The 19,903-nt window shown below is 41.8% G+C and overlaps 1 protein-coding gene across 1 annotated transcript in view; it reads left to right on the top strand.

Moving 5' to 3' along the window:
• Window positions 1-294: 294 nt before the first annotated feature.
• Window positions 295-19,903, top strand: part of POMP (proteasome maturation protein) — a 43,875-nt gene continuing 24,266 nt past the window's right edge. Inside the window, exons 1-3 of the mRNA XM_069202203.1 lie at window positions 295-413; window positions 5,809-5,909; window positions 6,841-6,901. Of these exons, the coding sequence (XP_069058304.1) occupies window positions 411-413; window positions 5,809-5,909; window positions 6,841-6,901 (165 nt within the window). The 5' untranslated portion in view covers window positions 295-410. The remainder of the gene's footprint in view (window positions 414-5,808; window positions 5,910-6,840; window positions 6,902-19,903) is intronic.

Genomic DNA, 19,903 nt, shown 5'->3' with positions numbered 1-19,903 from the left:
TTTTCTCACTCTTCCTGCATGTTAATCAGACTCTGGTCCCAAATCTTATCACGTAAGGCAATACTAGGTTTCGACTGTAGCGAAAAAAGCCGCTTGTATCCATATAAACTCCGTCGGCGTACACGTACATCAAATGAAAAAATACAGAATCTGTTACATTAAAGCACGCTTCAACAGTGCAGCTTCTTTTCAATCAGGTTTCTTTTCAACATGTTTCATCTCTCGGAAGCAGGTATAAAATTTACTTCCGGTGCATCATCGTCGACTGGCAACGGACGCAGTTGATTGGCGTGACGTAATCGGAGCGCGCTTCTGTCTGAACGCGACGGCGGAAGTGAGGCAGCAGAAGACTGGAAAAGTGAAAGCACGGGTAAGAGCTGAAGGAAAGGAAGAGAAGAGGATAGCCAGTCATGGTGAGTTGCCTCGCGCCGAGAGTGCAGGGTGGTGATAGATAGGCTGTAGGCGGCAACGCATTGTAAGTTTTCAGGGTTCTACAAAAATTCACAGCAGTCTCCCCAAATGATTGTACGGATTAAATATGGAGTCAATGGAAAGTGGGGCATTTAAATGAAACGAATGGGATGTGTTTACGATTAGTTGTTAACTGGGGGTGGTACTAGAAAATATATTTTTGACAGCACATAAAGAGCATATGACTAATTGCAATACCCATTTATTAATCGCTAATCTTGGGGTCTAGAGTATATGACTAATTGCAATAACCACAGATTATTCGCTTGTCTTGAGTTCTGGAGTAGTGTGCTGCTCGCCATTAAGCTTTTCTACGCCTCGTGAGGGATAGTAAGCGCTATATAATTGCAAGTAAGATAATAGAGCATCTGAAGTTCTCTATTAGCATTGTCCTTGGTATCTCGCAACACCATACATCTGCCTGCACCATGTAATTTTTACTTCTACTTACCAATTAAGAATCTTCAATGAGGGCAGCATTTGCTGTGGAGTTGTTTGTGCAAAGGTTCAAACCCAGCAGGGGTGGCTCAGTATTTCATCCTCCAAACTGATAATCTAAGCATTATTAAACTGTCTAATAAACACACTTGATATTTAGCGTGGTAAGAAACTGCAAGAAATGTAGTATCAACACCGTAGTTACATTAATATAGCACGTACTAGCCGTGATGAGGTGTTGGTTCGCATCACGCTGGGCAGCATACTGCTCTGACACCCAAGATTTGTTGTTAGTTCTATTCTATTGGTTATTGGGATTAGTACTGTCCAATCAAGCAAACAGTTCCATGCATTCACTGCAGTTTCTTTGTGGTGAGTTAAATTCATAGAAGTTAGATTATCGTGGGGGGGGGGATTGGTTTATGTAGATGTTTGGGATAAATCGATAAGATAGAGGAGATCATTTATTGTTAGGTTGCTGGGGTAAGACTTTGAGGAGAGGTTATGATGTAATGAGTTGTTGCTTTAGTACAATAGTGGCGTTAAAGGAAAAAATGTATGTGACAGAGTAGGTTGTGCTCGGAGAAAGAGGTCTGTAGAGGATGGAGTGGAAGCAGAAATCCATAGCCCATTTGAAAGAAACAGACAGTAGTCACACGTTTTAGGTAGGGGTCCGTTTTTTATGCCATATTTTAGGGATTTAGGTGATCTTTTTGTAGAGAGCATGAAATTCGAGGATCTAAGTCTGTAGAAAGAACTAACTTTATTTCCATCAGAAGATAGTGTTACATTAGGTATTTTAGGTTACTAGGGTACTTCTAGACCATCACTCCAGCCAGGTTAGCTGATCAGCTGGAGGATTGAAGCAAAAGTAATGGCTGAATACGTCTGTAGAGTAATGTCAAGGAAAGCAATAACCTCAAGATCCGTGTATGTACTCGGATGATCATTCTCTAAGTTGGCTCACAGTACTAATTACAAACGGCAAAGTGGGATCCTTTTGGATGTGTCTGGTTTGGCATGGCACAAACTGGAAGTTGAGGTCACCTACACCAGACAGTGGAAGTGTATTGCCAATATTTTTGAGGGGAGTCGGAAGGTGACTTGCCTCCCTCCTAGAAATTCAACCAAGATATTGTTACTAAGGGGCTGATGATTAGACTTTCTGGAGCACTGTTCTATGTTAAATGCTAGGGGTGAGACAGCAGATTGTATTGTGCAAAGTGAATGGGCCCTTTAGGTGAGACCCAGCCTTTTTTCTTCCTTGGCCACACTTACAGTTGGGCTGATGACAGGAAAATAAAAACCTCACCTCTTTGTGTATGGATGCGTGAAGCTGCAGACTACACTGCTGTCAAGGGCATCGCTACACAAAGGCTGTGACTAAAGGTCAGTCTGGAAAGAGCATTTGAAAGGAGGACCACCCCAAACTGGCTCTATAGCATGAGTCAGTAAATGCTTTTGCAAGGTTAGTAAAATAAGATGTTTTTACAGGATAGGGAGTCAATTACACATCTCAAAACTGGGTTGTGCTTTCTGATGTCCAAACACACAGCTACAACCTTTCTCTTTCAATAATGCACATATCATCACCATTTGTTTGGATAACATCACATTCTTGCAGGGCCAGGACCCAACACCACTTTCTGCAAGCTTGCATAAACCCATTTGATGCAGGTGTGAAAGCCTTCCACTGCCATATCCTGGCATTAAGAAGAGACATTAATGTAACTAATCTCTGCCATGGATACTTCCCTTTTTACCACTGCTAATCCAATTTACACACCCCCTACATGTCTCCATGGGGCTCCACATGGTGTGATGCACCAGGATTGAAACAAGGGTGTGTAAATTAGGGACTAGGCCAGATGTACCAAAGGATTTTACCCATTCTGTGTCTATGGGGAAAAGGCTATCGTACATATGGCCCTAAGTCTCAGCAGATTGCAGTGTATGAACAAAAAGTTATTTTTCAAGGATTTAAATAAGTAATATAAGAAGAGTCAACACATGAGAATAGTGTAAGGGGAATATTTAGCACTGTACAAATGAACAGGCAAGAGCAGTTAAAAATGAGTAAAAAGGAGTGTAAGAATAAATAGATCGTTTCGAGTGTGAACATATAGTATTGTAAGGATAAAGCACAAGTACTGTTCAAGGATGAGTAAAAATCCGTATAATACTGAACATGTGGTGTTAGTCTAGTCCATTTACTGCAATTGCCAGTCCCCTAGCCATGAGTGTTACATACATGTGAGTGGACACACTGACAAAACTGCTCTCTGCTGGTGAAGGGCTGAAACCAGAAACATGTGTCCAGAGATTTACAACACTTGCTCCACCTACTAAAGTGAAAAACTACAGTTTACTTTATGGATATAAAACAAACTTGTGTTGCATTTACCATGATGCATTGGGGCTGACTGCATGCTGGAGTGTGAGGCAGAGTGCTTCCTTTTTGTTTTTTCAGGTTCAGCCTGCTCCTCAGGAATTTTGGAAGGGTCCCAGGGCTGCCATGGACCCACAGGCCCTGAAGAGCTGGGGAATGTCCTCCTCCTGTCCCAGGTTTGAGGACAGGGGTTCGGGTGTGATAGCTGCATTCATATTAAGAATCTATTCTAAACAGGGTGCAGCCCAAAATTCAAAACCTGTACATACAAATTACTTTCACTGTGCTTCCTCGAAGGCAACCCCACACTACAAAAGCACATTAGCTGCAACTGAGCTCCCAACCCAGACTCTGCAGTAGCCCCAACCTATAAAATTTGCATTTTGTACAAGTCAGCCCCAGGCTTGCTCTTACAAATATGTGCATAATTGAGTGCTGTAGGGGTCTTACTTCTAAATGTTCCATATTTTACTGTCACCTTGGATGGGGAGGCCGTTCTCGCTGTGTCTTACTCTTACTTGTTATTCACAACAGACCAGTAGATAACACACATTACATTGAAGACATCATGCTGATACACTTACAACTACCTTATTGACCTTTGTGCTCTTTTGCACTCCACCTGTCACAGAAATACTTTCTTTTTTACAACTGGATCTATGAAGAGCACCTCTTATTGAAACTACTACGTCATTGCGTATTAGCTTTCCAAATCACAATAAAATTCCTACACCTGCAACGGAAATACTTTTTTTTTTTTTTTTTTTTGCTACTGTCTTCAAAGAGCACATTTTAATATAGCAGCTACGTTATTGCACAGTGGTTTTCTAAATAGCAAGAAAACTACCCTGTCGTGTTTAGACTTGAGTTCAAAATTATAATGTAAAAAAATTGCCAATTCAGACAACGGGATACTTGAATTTGCCTCAAGTTCAAGTGTTGTAGGAAAAATACTAAAATTGCCGAGCCTACATTCTTCCAATTTCCAGCCTTGCCAGCTTATGCTGCCTTTGCAGAGTTCCCAGTGTTTTGCCTATGCAGAACAGCATCATCAAAAAGTATTGCCAAGGCCAAAAGTTCATTTAATGCTGTTGAAAGGCGAGACTAAGTGCCTTTGTCCACGCTTGTTTGTACTGCTGCTCTTCTGAGAGAATGCAGTCATTTACAGGAGTAACTCTTCCTACTGCATTTTTTTAAATATTTTGTGAGGTTATTGTAAACATCGTGGTAAGGTCTGTTTTTGGCATATTAGCACTTTTTCATAAGAGCGAAGAAAGTGCTCTTTATTTCTGTGGATTTACTTCTTATTGTTAATACAGGACAACATCTTAAGTCGCACAATGCTTAAAAGGAAGATGGGAAATTTGAGTTTTGCTACCTGTCTTAAAATCCCTAAGGGACGCAGCCACTTTGCCAAAGCTGATGCATCTGCATAGCTGGGACTTTATAAAAGGTTGCAGTAAATGTTTGCTTATGTTGAAAGCTTGCATCTGTCGAGGTTTTTGTTGGATTATTGAATATTTTGCTGATCACAGCACAAAGCAGGTTATTTCCCCTCCTAACGTGAGGGCTAGGTCCTTCAAATGACTCAATTAATCGTAACTTACATGTAACCTGGACTTAAGGGCGACATTTTTTTTGTTTACACTTTAAGCATTTTATTAGGAAAATTAAGTATGTGATGAAGAAATGGTATTTGGTTACATTATCTGCAGACTGAACTATGCTTCATGTACAGCTTGTCTCACAGACTTCTGTCTTTTGTGAGTGTGTTGTTGCCTCAGAGAGGGAGAACGTGATTGTTCACAGGTGCAACAAATGTTGCCTTTTCACAGTTCGTGTCTTTGTACAGTACCTATATTGCCTTTCATACACATTTCACTTCACCCTTTCACTTGTTCCATTCAAGTCTGAGCCTCAATCCGTGAATGAAGAAGACACTCGTCTGTATTTTTTCTTAAGGTTTTTCTGAACGCAACTGTATATGAAAACGCTCAACAGAATAGCGATAATGGCTGATGCTTTTTCCATCCCTGTGGTGCTACTTATATATGACATTATTTTCAGTCTCTCATACAATTCTCAGATCGAACTCCTAAATGGGCAGCATGTGGTAGAACCTTTGAGTTTTGATTTCATCTCACAGTTGAAATGGGACTTTGCAGTAGTTCAGCCTTATCAGTTGAGAGCACGTTGAACGCACACTGTGGATCTGATGAAAGAAATTCTTTGTCTCGCTGTGGGGTAACGTCAGAAAAGATATTTCAGTTTTCAGCTTTCAAACAGTGTTCCGATAGAGCTGAACATAATACATGTTTTTGAGATTTTTACAGAGGGTCATCGTGCAGGAAGCCACCATTGTTGGAATGGAAAGTAAAAAAAAAAAAAAAAATTCAAATAGCAGCTGAAATTTGGATTGACGTTTAGCGCATATACCCCATATGCCCTATTCTCTACAAAGCTCTGGTTGACTAGTTTGTGCAATAAAATGCTTCTACTTTTTGTTATAGGATACCAGAGGCCTTGGATCGCAGCTCAAGGACAGTGTTCCAATATGTGAACTTTCTTCCTCGACTGGAGCATATGGAATTCAGGATACCTTGCGTACTGGGTATGTTTCAAATGCTGACTGAGCACATGAAATCATGTTGTCAGTCTTACAGTGGCGAAATATGAAACTAAGTGAATGAATCCAAAGTATGTATTCATGTTTACGATTGTTTTGAAAACAAAAGTATTTTTAATAAACTCAGCAATGATGGTTTCTTTGTTTGGAGTAGCTGCACTAAACAACAAAAGAGTTTGATTACACTTGCAATCAGTTGTCTATTTGTAGTCATTACATTAAAATGATGCCGAGACCTTGACAAACATTGTAGAAGTCAAGTAAGTCATTATGTGGATAAAAATGTTACTGAAAGAAACAGAATGTTTCATTACCACCCACAGCCATTACACAATTTGGCCTCCTTCTTGCTGGTATCTTTGATAACATTAACTTACTCAATGTAGTGTGTGACATTAGTAATTATCATAGATTAAGATGTTCTATACGTGCCCCTAGCATGCCCCTTCACACCACTCATCCCCCGAAACAGTGTTACATTTCCTGGTTTAAATGAAGAGGCAGGCACATATGTTCAATAAACAAGTTAGGAAAATCAGTAACTTTCAGTATTATAGCTCCATTTCACATTCACCAAATGGAGTATTAGGCAAGCCTAAAAGTCATTTTAGTCCTCTGCAAATATAATAAGATGTATTCCTGCCAAGAAAGTTTTAGAGTTTTCTAAAGTAGTAGATTGATTGAGAAATGAAGTACTGGTACAGTGGATTCAGAATGACGTAGATCTCTGAAATATAAGAAAAAAATAATTGTTGCCCATCAAACACACTTGTCATTAGTACCAGAAGTTTACTAAGGCCGCCCCAATTTTATTCTACTGAAGGTTTAATCCACTTTTCCCCAAATCTATCATTTTTCTTATGCAACTTTATGCTAGCTTGTATCCTAACTTAAAGCTTCAATTTTGGATTCACAGGTTTACCAGTTTGAAAAATGAACTGCTACCTAGTCACGTTTTGGAGCTTTCAGAAAAAAATGTAAGTGCATGACTATTGATCCAATTACATGCCTAAATTATTATCCTGTATGTAGTTAAGTTATTTTGTATAAATATTTTTCACCAGTTGACTGCTAACATAAAATGTGTTTCATACCTAGCAAGTCAGTAATGTAGTCAGTGTTTGCCATCTTTTAATTTGTTTTATAGCACAAGTCATTCTACAAATGGAACATTCATAATAACTCAAAAATAAGATGTAATGGAACTGTTTTATGCGGTCAGCCATCACAAGCTAGTTTATTTCAGCTAAACTCTTTAAAACAAAAATTAAAACCATCCTGTACAAATAAGATGTATTAAAAAAAAAATACATCAACAGCTTTAGAAAGTTTCAAAACTGGTGTACCACAGTAAAGGTGAGGACAAAAAGTTAAACCTGATACATTACACAACCCAGTTCCAATTCCTTGTATTAATGCATTTTAAAGCTAAGACGTATAAAACAGCACTATTAAGAATAAAATATTACAACTTTTGTTGACTAGTTAGTGAGCAAAGATTACATTTTAATCACTCAGCAATTTTTGTCCTCAATAATTATGTTCTAAAACCGCCATCTGAATGGTTTGTCAATGAAGTTTTCAGCTAAAGTAAAAACAAAAAACTGGCCCATATTGACATTGGCCTACTGAGTTTAAAATGGGGCGTAAGTAGTTTTCCTAGGAAACTGAAGAGAAAAGGTATGCGTATCTGCACTGCATCACCATCCCATGACTGAGTTCAAGTTAAACTCCTCTCCAACGGCAAAGAGCAACTGCAGACCAAATATGACCCTGGTCAGATTTCTCTCTCTGGAGTCTGTTTCCTAGTCAAGTTATTGCCTAGCACGTAACCCAGAGATTAACAGGAATGATTTCCTCACTGATGGCTTCAGTAGTTGAAAAGATTCCTGATTTGCTTCCATAAAGGACCCTATCAAAAATAATAATTTGGTTTTGTACAAAACTGATTTCTTCTCATGGTTCGAAGAAATGTCGCCATGCCCAAGTTCCTTTGGGGAATAATTGAAGTAACTCAGCCACCCATGTGCTCATGGGAGAATCCAAAGCTAAAATGTGTCAAAGAATGTCTGTGGTTAAATATGAGTTCTTCTTATACCACACTGACATCCATAATGTGAGAGAACCTTTTTATTCAAACCCCTATGTAACCAGCATCTAACTCCTGATAAACAGCATATGTGGATTTTGATTGGGATAGTACAAGACTCCTGAGGAGCATTCTCTTTTGTTCTCTCTGAAGGTGATTCACCCAAGCATGATCCCATAGACCATTAATAATGATAGTGGTTCTTTTCTTCTAGTAGTTTTTAAGGGTTGATGGTATGTGCATGTTCTAGCAAAACTCAAAATCCTTGTATCAACCTTAATTAAACTGGTTGTCTTGTGTGAGTGTCTTGGGGCCAAAATCTTCCATAAAGATAAAATATAATTTAACCGTAAACATTCCAACCTAATGGATGTTCGCAAGACCAGAAGCACATCTTCAACATACAATAAGGGACACATTTCAGCAGCAACTCTAGGTAGTCACAAAAGACTGCTAGTAGATTTATTTTCCAGACAACTTACATAGATTAATTGGGGCTTAACATACCCCTGGTTCACCCCTTTTAAGAGTGATATGGCCTGGAGCATTCACTCTTTACACTGTAACATACTTCAGCGTGCAAACTAGAATGCATTCTCTACAACAACAAAATCAAGCCAGGGCCCGCACCTTTCAATTTTTAACATTAATGCTCAAAGCTTTGACCTGTCAATGGGTTCGTAAAACCAAGTGAATGCTTTCCCTTTTCATTTTCACATGTTTGGCTATAAGCAAATACAGGTTGAGGCGCTGGTCCCTGGTACCAATCCCTCAAAATCCAAGGTGAGACCTGGCTAGGACTCCTTTCTATTCTTGCAGCCGATCAGGCACAATCCTACCTGAGTTCTTAACTGAGTAATCAAGGTGGGGTTATTGGCCTATAACAGCTGAAATTGTAATATTATCCTTTGTTAAAGATTGGTAATATTATAGATAAGCCTCTAGGTATTTGGGAATGGTGTAATATCTACAGACAGCATTTAACATATTTGTCTATAAATGGACCCATAATGATAGATTGCCTGCAGAGATAGCCCGATAATCCATTGAGTGCTGGCATGAAATTTGATGGACTGGCTTTCTTAACTTCCTTAAATGCACAATTATCTTTAATGCACTGCTGCTGGGGGTGAAGCTCTTCACACCATGATGGTTAGATGGGCCTGCTAAAGAGACTGAGTACCAATGGAAGAGATATCATTAGATGATAAACTCGGCCCTTTACAGAAGAGTCAACATTTGCTATTTTTTCAATCAGGACATCCAACAGCTTTGGTCAAAACCACTTCAAGTGTGGTTTCAGTTTTCCCTCAAGGTTTTTTCTTTTTATGCTGGAATTGCTGTCAGCTGGGGATTAGGTTTGTCTAGGCTCAGCCCCCACCTGCTTACTAGGGACTGATCCTCTGACCAGTCCAGGCTCTTTCAGACCAGGCCTTGCACCTAGAGGCTCCTGCCTTGCGCTCTCTGCAGCCACCTCTCCTCTCTGTCACTCACGCTCTCTCTGCCACATTCTCTGTCGTGCCTTTTCTCTGCACTCTTTCACTTTTGTGCCTCTCCCTCTTTTGCACCTTAGTGTGCATTTCTGGTGTTGCTCACCACTTTCCTCCAATTTTGGGCCCTTCTTTCTTGGTACATTTTACTCTCTCTCCCACTTCGTTTTGTGTTTCTGCTCTCTTTTATCACTTTCTTCCACTTTGTGTCCCTCTCTTTTTGGTCCCTTTCTCGCTCTCTGACTGTTTGCCGTTTCTGTGCAGTCTTCTGTTTGTGCGTTCTGCTGTTTTGTGCCATTTTTTTTCCCTTCTCTTTCTTCCATTTCAGGCTTGTCCCCAGTTTCAGGCTGTACTCCCACCTCAGGGACATTTTCCTCCCTTCCAACCCCCGCTCCTTAACTGCTCCTCCTGCGTTGCCTTCCCCCACCTTTTCTTCCTGCTCTTTCACACGCCCCTCACAGCAGCACTTACACCACAAATGCCTCCCACCTCACCATACCAGCACATCAACAACTACTCGCATGCATGCTTCTCAAAACCAGCTTAATCAGCAAGCATGCCACCGAAATCTGGGATCTCATCAGCAACAGCATGGTGGACCTCCTGTTCCTCACGGAAACTTGACTCACCCCCAAGTTAGCTCCTGACATCACCATGGCCATCCCAGCGGGCTACAAGATCTCACATCAAGACCGCCTTCGTAAACCAGAAGGAGGACACTCAGTCATCTGCAATGACACCATCAAAGGTGCTGAGGAGGACTCTCAGTGATCTACAAGGACACCGTCAATTGTGCCACATCCACGGACACCAACACCCCCTTCAAGGAACACATGCACTTCTACCTACAAACAAGCAACAGACTCACCCTGAAAGGAACCCTCTCGTATTGACAGCCTGTATCACAAACCAGTTTTAGCAACCTCATAAAGGACTTCATAGTACTCTGCGACATCAATTTTCACCTCAAGGACCCTACGGACGCCTGTTCCACAGACTTCCTCCAATGCCTGAACAACATCAGACTGACAAAGGTCTTCAAAGACCCTACACACATCACAGGACACACTCTGGCTCCAATACTAACCACCATTAACAATATCTCATACCATACTGCCCCACCGCTCATATGGACTGACTACTCCATCATGCACTTTCCAATAACCACATCTCAATCCACCCACCAGCAACAACCTCCCCAGCTGGAATAAAATATCAGACACTGGCTGGCACAGTGCCCTCAAATCTGACCAACTCAACACCACCAACAACCTAGTCAAAAACATCACCAACTTCAGCGAATGCAATAAGAACTGTGCAGACTCGCTTGTGCCCATTAGAAACTGCAAACAAGAACCAACAAGCAAGCCAACTGGTATACAGACTACCACTGGGAATCCAAACGCTACTGCAAACAGCTAGAAACAAAGTGAAGATCCAACCACAATACTGATGCCAGAACCATCTACAAGGCTGGCCTCCAGTGCTACCACCAACACCTGAGGGATGCCCAAAAAAGGGCACTAACCAAACGCATAGAAGTGAGCTTCAACACCTGCAAGGAGATATGTTTGATTGTCAAAGAACCCCCATGGCCACAGCCTACACCATCACAGGAACTCTGCAAAAAGTTATTTAACGTCTTTGTTAGAAATGGGTTCTATAGTTGGCAGAAGTATACACCCCTGTCCAAATAGGGAACACAATCCTAATCAGGGTAAGTCACAACACAATCCAAATTATCCTGTGCCCACCCCGGGTAGCTTGCCCCCTAGTAGTCAGGCTTAACTTAGAAGGCAATGTGTAAATTATTTGTGTTATAAATCATACAGTAACACAGTGAAAACACCACAGAAATTCACCACACAGGTTTAGAAAAATAGATATTTAACTGAAATAAATAAGGCCAAAATGTTGAATTCACTTTTAAAAGGTTTAAAAGAGTCTCAATTCTTAAAAATAAACAGTTGTTTCTTTGTTACACACAGTACCTGGGATGCGTAAAAATAACAACACATGGAAACCGCAGATGAGGAGATGCATGGAAAAAGAAGGTGTTACGTCGGATTTTCCGGTGCGGCACAGACGATGTGTAGTTTTTTCCACACTGCACAGGGTTGCGTTGTCTTTCAGGTGCGCAGTCTTGGTTCCTCACTGCGATGGAGGAGTATTTCGACACCCAGGGATAATGCATTGAAAATCCTTAATGCACTGGAAGAAGGGGCAGGTGTTGCGTCGCTCCATGGGCGATGCGCCGAATTTTACATCTGAAGGAAGGCTTTGCATCGAATTTCCAGTCAGGAAGTCGGTGCTGCGTCGTTCCGGTCGGCAGTGCGGGCGAATTCTCAGCCGCGATGCAGGCTTTGCGTCGATTTCTGCAGGCGTTGCGTCGATTTTCCACGCACAAGGATTATCTTGATGAGTTGAAGTCTTTGTTGGCCCTGAGACTTCAGAACCAGGAGGCAAGCTCAGTCCAAGCCCTTGAAGAGCACTTCAGAAGGAGGGCAGGGTCCTTCCAGCAGTGTCAGAAGGCAGCAAGGGAGTAATCCTTCTCATCAAATCAGTCCAGATGAGTCCTTCTGCAGGCAGTTCCTCTAATAGAGTGCAGGTGTAGGCCCAGACGTGTCTGATTTGGTGGGGTCAGAGACAGAGTTAATATACCCCAAAATGCCTTTTAAGTGGGGGAAATTTCAAAGAGTGGTTTTGAAGTGCACAAGTTCCCCTTTCAGCCTAGTCCTATCTGCCAGGGTCCTGCCCAGGAAGACCCATTCAGCATGCAGACGAGACTGAGTGTCCAGTGTTTATGGTTGTCTGGGTGGAATGCACAAGGGGAACTGTCAACCAGCACAGACCAGACACGGATTGGAGACAGGCTGTAAGGCACAGATGGCACTAAGTGCAGAGAAATGCCCATTTTCTAACAGTGGCATTTATAAAATAGTAATATTAAATCCAACTTCACAAGTAAGCAGGATTTTCTATTACCATTCTGGCAATACCAAACAAGACATGGCTACTCTTTCCAGATCAGAATCTACCACTTAAGAGTATATGAGGGCACTTCTAATGTTAGTCTAAGAGAGGAGCAGGCTTCTCAGTAGTGGAAAACTAATGTATGAGTTTTTCACTCCTCGGACATGTAAAACACATAAGTACATGTCCTGCCTTTTACCTACATAGCACCCTGCCCTATGGGTTACTTAGGGGTGACTTATTTGTAGAAAAAGGGGAGTTTAAGGCTTTGCAAGTAGTTCTAAATGCCAAGTCGGAGTGGCAGTGAAACTGCACACACAGGCCTTGCTGTGGCAGGTCTGAGACATGTTTACAGGGCTACTCATGTGGGTGGCAGAATCAGTGCTGCAGGCCCACTAGTAGCATTTAATTTACAGGCCCTGGGCACATGTAGTGCACTTTACTAGGGACTTGCAGGTAAATTAAATATGCCAAGGTTACCATGTTTAGGGGAGAGACCACATGCACTTCAGTAGTGATAAAATGCAGAGATTCCTAAAACCAGCAAAAACAGGGTCAGAAAAATGGAGGGAGGCAGGCAAAAAGTTGGGGGGAGAACCACCCTAAAACTGTCAGGTTTAACAGTCTTCCCCAAGAAAATAGAAAAAAAATCTACAGCAACTTCGAACAACAATCTAACCCCCAATTACTCTGACCTGATCACCTACAACCCATCGGATCATATGGAAAACACCCACCAAGGAAGACACCACAGCAGTCCTCAAAACTGTTCACTCACAGGCCCCAACAGGCCCATGCAGACTCCACAGCTACAGCATTGGAAAACCACCGATCAGCAACATCCTCTTCCACATCTTTAACACCTTTATCAAATCCGCCACCTTCACAGAAGCCTGGAATCATGCAGCAGTCAATGCTGTCTTTAAAAAAAAAAAAAAAAAAAAAAAAAAAAAAAAAAAACTTTGCCGGACCCCAGCGAGCTGGGCAACTTCCAACCCATTCCCAGCCAAAGTGATTGAAAAAGCCATTCACAAACTACTCGCCAACAACCTCGAACTGTATGATGTTCGCAACCACAGCACTCCTAGCAGTCTGTGATGAAATCTGTAGGTGTAGGTGCTGGACCGTGGAGAAACCACAACCCTCATCCTACTTGACCTCTCTGCTTCCTTTGAAATAGTCTCCCACCACACCCTGGTCGGAAGATTGCACGATAAAAGCATCCAATGACTAGCCCTCAACTGGATTGGCTCCTTCCTCACAGGAAGAACACAATGAGTCAGACTACCAACCTGCACATTGGAACCCAAGAATCTGATCTACGCAGCTCCCACAGGGCTGTGCTGACAACACGTAGCTCACCCTATCTCTGACAATTCCACCACCAGTAGAGCCAAGTTCTCCAATTGCATAATCAGCGTAGCAGGCTGGATAAAAGTCAGGGTCAACAAGACAAAACTATTGTTTTTAGGGAACAAGAACTGTCCCTGGGGCTCCACGTGGTGGCCACCAGAGTTTGGACCCACACCAACCAACTGTAGGAAACTGGGCTTCTTTGCAGATGTAACACCCTCCCCCACACACACACACACACTTTTTGCCTGCCTTAAGAACTACTGGAGGCTGAGGCCTGCTAAACTGTGTGTGTCGTGTCGACCTTCCAGCCGCGCTAGAGGCAGAGTGTCGATTTCGTCCACGAAGCCGGCGGCGCGTCGTTTCTTCAGTCACATCTCAGAGGTTGCATCAGAAATTTCCCTGCACGCCGGTCTGTGTGTGGATTTTCAATCTTGGTCTGCCAGCTTCACCTGTCAAGGCCCCAGGAACTGTATAGGGTACCACTTGGCAGGGTAGGAGTCTCAGCAGAGAGACATACACTGCACCCTGCCCATGGGGCTACCTAGGGCCTACCTTGGGGGTGTCTTACATGTAAGAAAAGGGAAGTTTTAGGCCTTGCAAGTGGGTACACTTGCCAAGTCAAATTGGCAGTTTAAAACTGCACTCACAGACACTGCAGTGGCAGGTCCGAGACATTATTACAGGGCTGCTAATGTGGGTGGCACAAACAGTGCTGCAGGCCCACTAGTATCATTTGATTTACAGGCCCTGGGCACCTCTAGTGCACTGTACCAGGGACTTACCAGTAAATCAAATATGCCAATCATGAAGATCCAATTACATATACATTTGATATAGGAGCACTTGCACTTTAGCACTAGATAGCAGCGATAAAGTGCCCAGAGTAACAAAAACAGAGTCCAGCACACATCAACAACCTGGGAAACAGAGGCAAAAAGTTAGCGGAGACCATGCCAAGTCTAACAGCCAGCATATCTTGGGCCACTCCAAGGGACCCACTCACAAATTGCACATAGCCTGCCATCAAAGACTGCGTGTCAGGTTGCAAGCCCTGAGTGAAAACATGACATTGCACACACCTTGTGTGCCATGCCACCGTCACTGCATGCAGTATATGTAAGTCACCCCTACAGCAGGCTAAAGAGCCCTAAGGCAGGGTGCATTATAATACATGTGAGGACATATCTGCATGAGCAGATGTGCCCCTGTGGTCTCTAGTTCTATTCCCAGACATTGCAAGTGACCGGCCAGCCATCATAAAGCATGTATTGGACACTGGTCGGCACAAGTGACCCAGCTACATGATGGCTGCACAGAAAATAGTGGCGTTTGGTATCAAGCACCTTTTCTTAATAAATCCATACTGATGCCAGTATTGGATTTGTTATGACAAGCACCCAGAGGGCACCTTAGAGATGCCCCCTGAACCCTACTAGACCTCTGGTGTGCTGGCTTACTGGTATTGACCAGCCACCACAGATGAGTTTCTGACTTCCTGGCGGTGAGAGCCTCTGCTGTCCGAGGTCAGAAACAATGTCTTCTCTGGCAGAAGGTGCTCCCCTGCAGCCACCAAAGAAGCAAGGTCCAGTTCATCGTCCTGCTGCTCACCGGGACTACCGACGCCCAGAAAGAGGTCACTGTGCTCCCACAGGTCAGATCCATTCTTCCTTCATGTGTTGGGATGCCAGGGCCGACCTGAGCTGCGCAGCACCATCACCCAGGGTAACGGACACCTTGCAGCAGTCAAGGCTTGTTATGTCCAGTCCAGACAGCAATGCAGAGGAAAACTAATCTTCACGTCAAGGGACTTCAGGGACAGTAAGGCCCACATCAGGAGTGGCCCAGCTGTCCCTTTTGCCCCCTTCTGTGAAACCCAAGACAGAGTGAGTCCCTGATTTAAAAAAAAACAAATAAGTTCTAGTAGACCTCTATCTCCCAGTTACTGCAGCTTTAGCAGCTGCATCATCTCCAGAATTGGGGAGCTATACGCAGGTCACGTAAATACTGATGATCATGTTGCAAGGTATAGAGATGATTAAGAGGTTAGGTTCAACTAATTCAGTTAGCTGGACCCATAAATAGTGAATGACCTGTTGCCAGATTTAGAGCTGATTAGGAGGTCAGGTTCAACCAATTCAGTTACTCTTTTGCATAATTAAGAGGTAACCTTACTGTGTACAGTGTGCAACATGGCACTAAAGTCATTTAATTGCATATGTTTGCCACCTCACAAGCACACCCATGTTACCGTGTACTACGCAAGTAAAACACATTATACCACTTCTTCAGCCCCAGCACCATCATGTGCAAAACACAGCACCAAAACCTTACAGTTGGCTAAGAGATGAGTTCTCAACCTCACATTCTGTAATCTATTTGCTTATCCCGACAAAGAATGGCCCAATGCCATATAAAACATATTCGATGGATAGTGCTACTTACATACAGGTTCTCAAACTACTCCTCTGTACAATCTCAAGTTGAGTCTCCTGGGGTTTTCCTAGATGTTCCTTGAACATTGCAGCAGTGCAAAAACTGATTCGGTTTCACCCTGACTGCTTGACGTACTGGCATTTAATACACCAGATAAACAAGTTGCGTCTCTGCTTGAAGCAGACAGTAGAGAATTATGCAATGCCTCCCTGTTCCTGGTATCTTTCAACTCATTTGGTTTCTTGGTGTGAGTTACTCACAATACATAAGCACTTTGTGAGGGAGAAAACAACTGCTATGTTTCTGTCTCAAAAGAAGACGTTGCTTTTTTCAGGTCTGTTGTTTGTTTACAAACTGGAGCTTATGTAATTGGGGAGAGTTCAATCGAATTCAAATTAATTGGCACCACTATCCCTTTTATTAGCTCAATGTCTTGTAGAGGAACGTCATGGATTATTGCTGTAACCTTGATTAGATTATCTGCTGGAGTCCCGGCTGTAAGTAGTCCCCCTAAAGGTGGCTCTGTAGTTATAATTAGAAGTAAAAACATGGGAGATCAGCATTTGAGCCTTTTCCTGGGGAGATTTTCTTAAAATATATTTGTAGGTCTCTCTTGATCAAAGTTCGTCTACTTCTGCCCTTTCTATTAGTGTGATTGAAAGTTCTTGAACAGATTTGACACCTTTTAATTCAATCCAATCTGGCGCGTGGTACTTATAATGTAAAGTTTGTCTAGAGGCACAAAAGCTTCTGCACTAATCTTTAGTCAGTGAAACTTGTTTGAGCACTATTTATTTTATGGTATATCCGTGAATATCAATTTGTTCAGATATTCCAGGATTTCGATTTACTAACACTTTTCTGGCTGACTTTAACATCCTCTGTAATAAAGAGTGCCTCATGCAATATTTTCTGACTGCTGCAGCTATTAAAAAAAAAAAAAAAAAAAGTAACTACTGTGACAGCAGTCCTCGAGGCCAAGGAACTGCTCAAGTGAGGCCATGAGAAGGAGTTTTACATTCAGCATTAACAAAGCCTGTGAATGTGCCATGTGCTTCAGGTCTCTTGCATGACCTCACTATATAGAACTATACAACAATTGAGACAACTGTTGCAAGGTGCATCAGATAAAAACAAATGTGAATGATGGCTTTCTCAAGTAAAGCCCCCAAACATTAGCAGCGTGATTCCACTTACTGCCCTTACTTGTATCCCTACTTAAAAAAATGCTTTTGGTTGGCATGTATTATTTATTTTAAATAAGAACAGCAAATCGGCTTTTTGTTCTGCCTAAGAGAGCAGTCTGTCTCCAATAAACATCTGTGAGGTTGTCTGACACTTACTTCTTTTATCCCTGGGCAAACAAATTCCACCACAGCCATGAGGTTCTACAGAACCTTCATGCTGCTCTTTTAACTTGCTGCTTTACTCGTCTTCTTCCTTTGAGGGCCCTGCAATACTTTGTGCTCTTTTCCACAACCACCCTAAGGTGTCAGCTATCACAATATTTGGACCAGGCATTATAGCACAAGAGGGAGGTGGTGGTATATAGCCAGGGACCATAAAAAAAAACCTGCCAAGAAGAAGGCATATGGCTCAATTGGAAAAATAGAGATGTCTTTTACGGTTCATCTAGTTAAATTGTAGATTGTTTCTTCAGCATCATTGACCTTGAGTCTTGAACTGCTATAAAATATTGATGCAGACATGTGGGAGGAGGGCACAGATATGCCAAGCTCCATCAGTGGCAGACAACCTCTATCTCCGTATCTATTGTGTGAAATAAAATCTTCAGACACCAGAGAGACCAGGAAAATTCTGGGCAGTGTTGAGTAGGTCCTCATTGTAGTATCTGGAGTTTTAATACGAGTTCCTGAGTAGTTATTTGTTGAGAAAAAGGTCTTGACTTGCTTGCCCTTTAGCCTTGTGTTCAGAGTTAAACTTCACAGTTTGGGATTGTTGTTTGCGTCTTTTTAGAGAAGTCTTTGAAGAAAGCAAGCTTTTGAGTTTAGGATGACATATTTTGTTTCTGTTTCCTTGAAGTCCAAATGGATTTAGGGGACCTCCCTTCTCTTTCTCTCCAGCTTACATAAATCTTCCCTTTTGGATAGGACATAGCCTGACATCTAAACGTTACCAGTCTTGGGTGTATATATTTTTTTAAAAATTAGATTAGCTTAACTTTTTTTTTTTTTTTCTTCTTTTTTTTTTACAATTTCAATGGTTTTGATATATAGTTGTCAATTATTATTTACACCAATGCTATTTTGAGTTTTGGATGCCATTACTTTCAACGTGTCAGACCCTACACCTGGGGTGCATTTGGATGATGTTTTTGAAGTTGTTTTGGGAGTTTGATGAGGATTATGCACTGTTTTCAAATACAGTGGGGTTGAAGCATTCAGTTTTTCAAAGGACGACTATCTGCAACCCTAGGACTTTTCCTTTATATGCTTGGGGTAGTTTAGTAATTGCCTAAAGTTGTTAACAATTCATAGTTTTTGAAAGGTGAGGGTCTCTGGTTGCCCCAGTTCTAGTTGATAACCATCAGAGATATTCTTGAAGCAAAAGTGATATAACTTGTGATTTCATTTTTTTGTAGATTATATAGTCCAATATAGATGGCATGAATGTCACTGGTTGCTGCTGGAAGAGTTCATGCAAGTATCTGAGCAACTCCTATGCCAATGCATTTTTCTCTATCTGCCCGGTAAACATGTAATTTGAAGAGCAAGAACTTAGAAAATGCTTAGTGAATCATGTTATAAGTAGCCTAGGTTCAAATAGAAACACAGTGTGCATCAATGGATATGCAGTTATGCAGGCTGCCTTTTATGAGAAGTGTGCTGTCTGCAATTTGAGAGCTTGTTAGCTGGAACATAGGTGATGATTTTTACATTGGAGGAGTGGGTGCCCCATGGATTGGATTTTGTAAGTTTTTTTTTTTGTGTGTCTCAATTATTTGGGAATTCTTTGATGTGGATTATGTAGTCCTGTGTCTTCAGGAGAGGAGGGAGGAGAGTGCTTTAGCTGTTAATGTTCTCAGGCGTTAACATCTGATGAAAGTTGAATGAAGCTGGGCGAAGAAGCTTGAGCTGTAATAGTGGATGAGCAAAGACAATTTTGTAATTCAGAGTGCTGTAGTTTCTGAAGGGTTGAAGATCACTGGCATAAGCTCTATTGATACTTATGCTAAAAGTGCTGCAAGGCAAAGATAGAGAATTTATTCAAAGGAAGATTTTCCCTTGAGCACTAGCTAAGGGCTAAATTCACAGAATCACACAAAAAGTGAATATGAGCAGGCATTTAAAGGCTTGCAAGGAGTTGCTAGTAAATATGAAATGGAAGTCCGCATTAGGATTGCTCTCACTAAAGAAGAGCTTTATTTGTAGAATTTCTGTAGATAGAGGTGAAATAATATATTGTCTTAAACACAAAAGTGTATCTGAGGTGGTAGGTCAGCTATACAGAGGATTTCAACTGAAGCTATTGGCAAGGAGATTATAATATGAGGGTGGAAAGCAAAGAAGCACTGAGGGGTTTGCATATCATTCTTCCAAGAGAATATTAAATGAGAAGAAGGATGTGATGGAACTTTTTTTTTTTTTAATTATTATTATTTTTTTAAACTTTTTGTT

The sequence above is a fragment of the Pleurodeles waltl genome, chromosome 8 (assembly GCF_031143425.1).
Source record: "Pleurodeles waltl isolate 20211129_DDA chromosome 8, aPleWal1.hap1.20221129, whole genome shotgun sequence".
Lineage (NCBI taxonomy): Eukaryota > Metazoa > Chordata > Amphibia > Caudata > Salamandridae > Pleurodeles > Pleurodeles waltl.
Note: the sequence above shows the minus strand (reverse complement) of the source record. Positions and strands in the feature narration are given on the sequence as shown.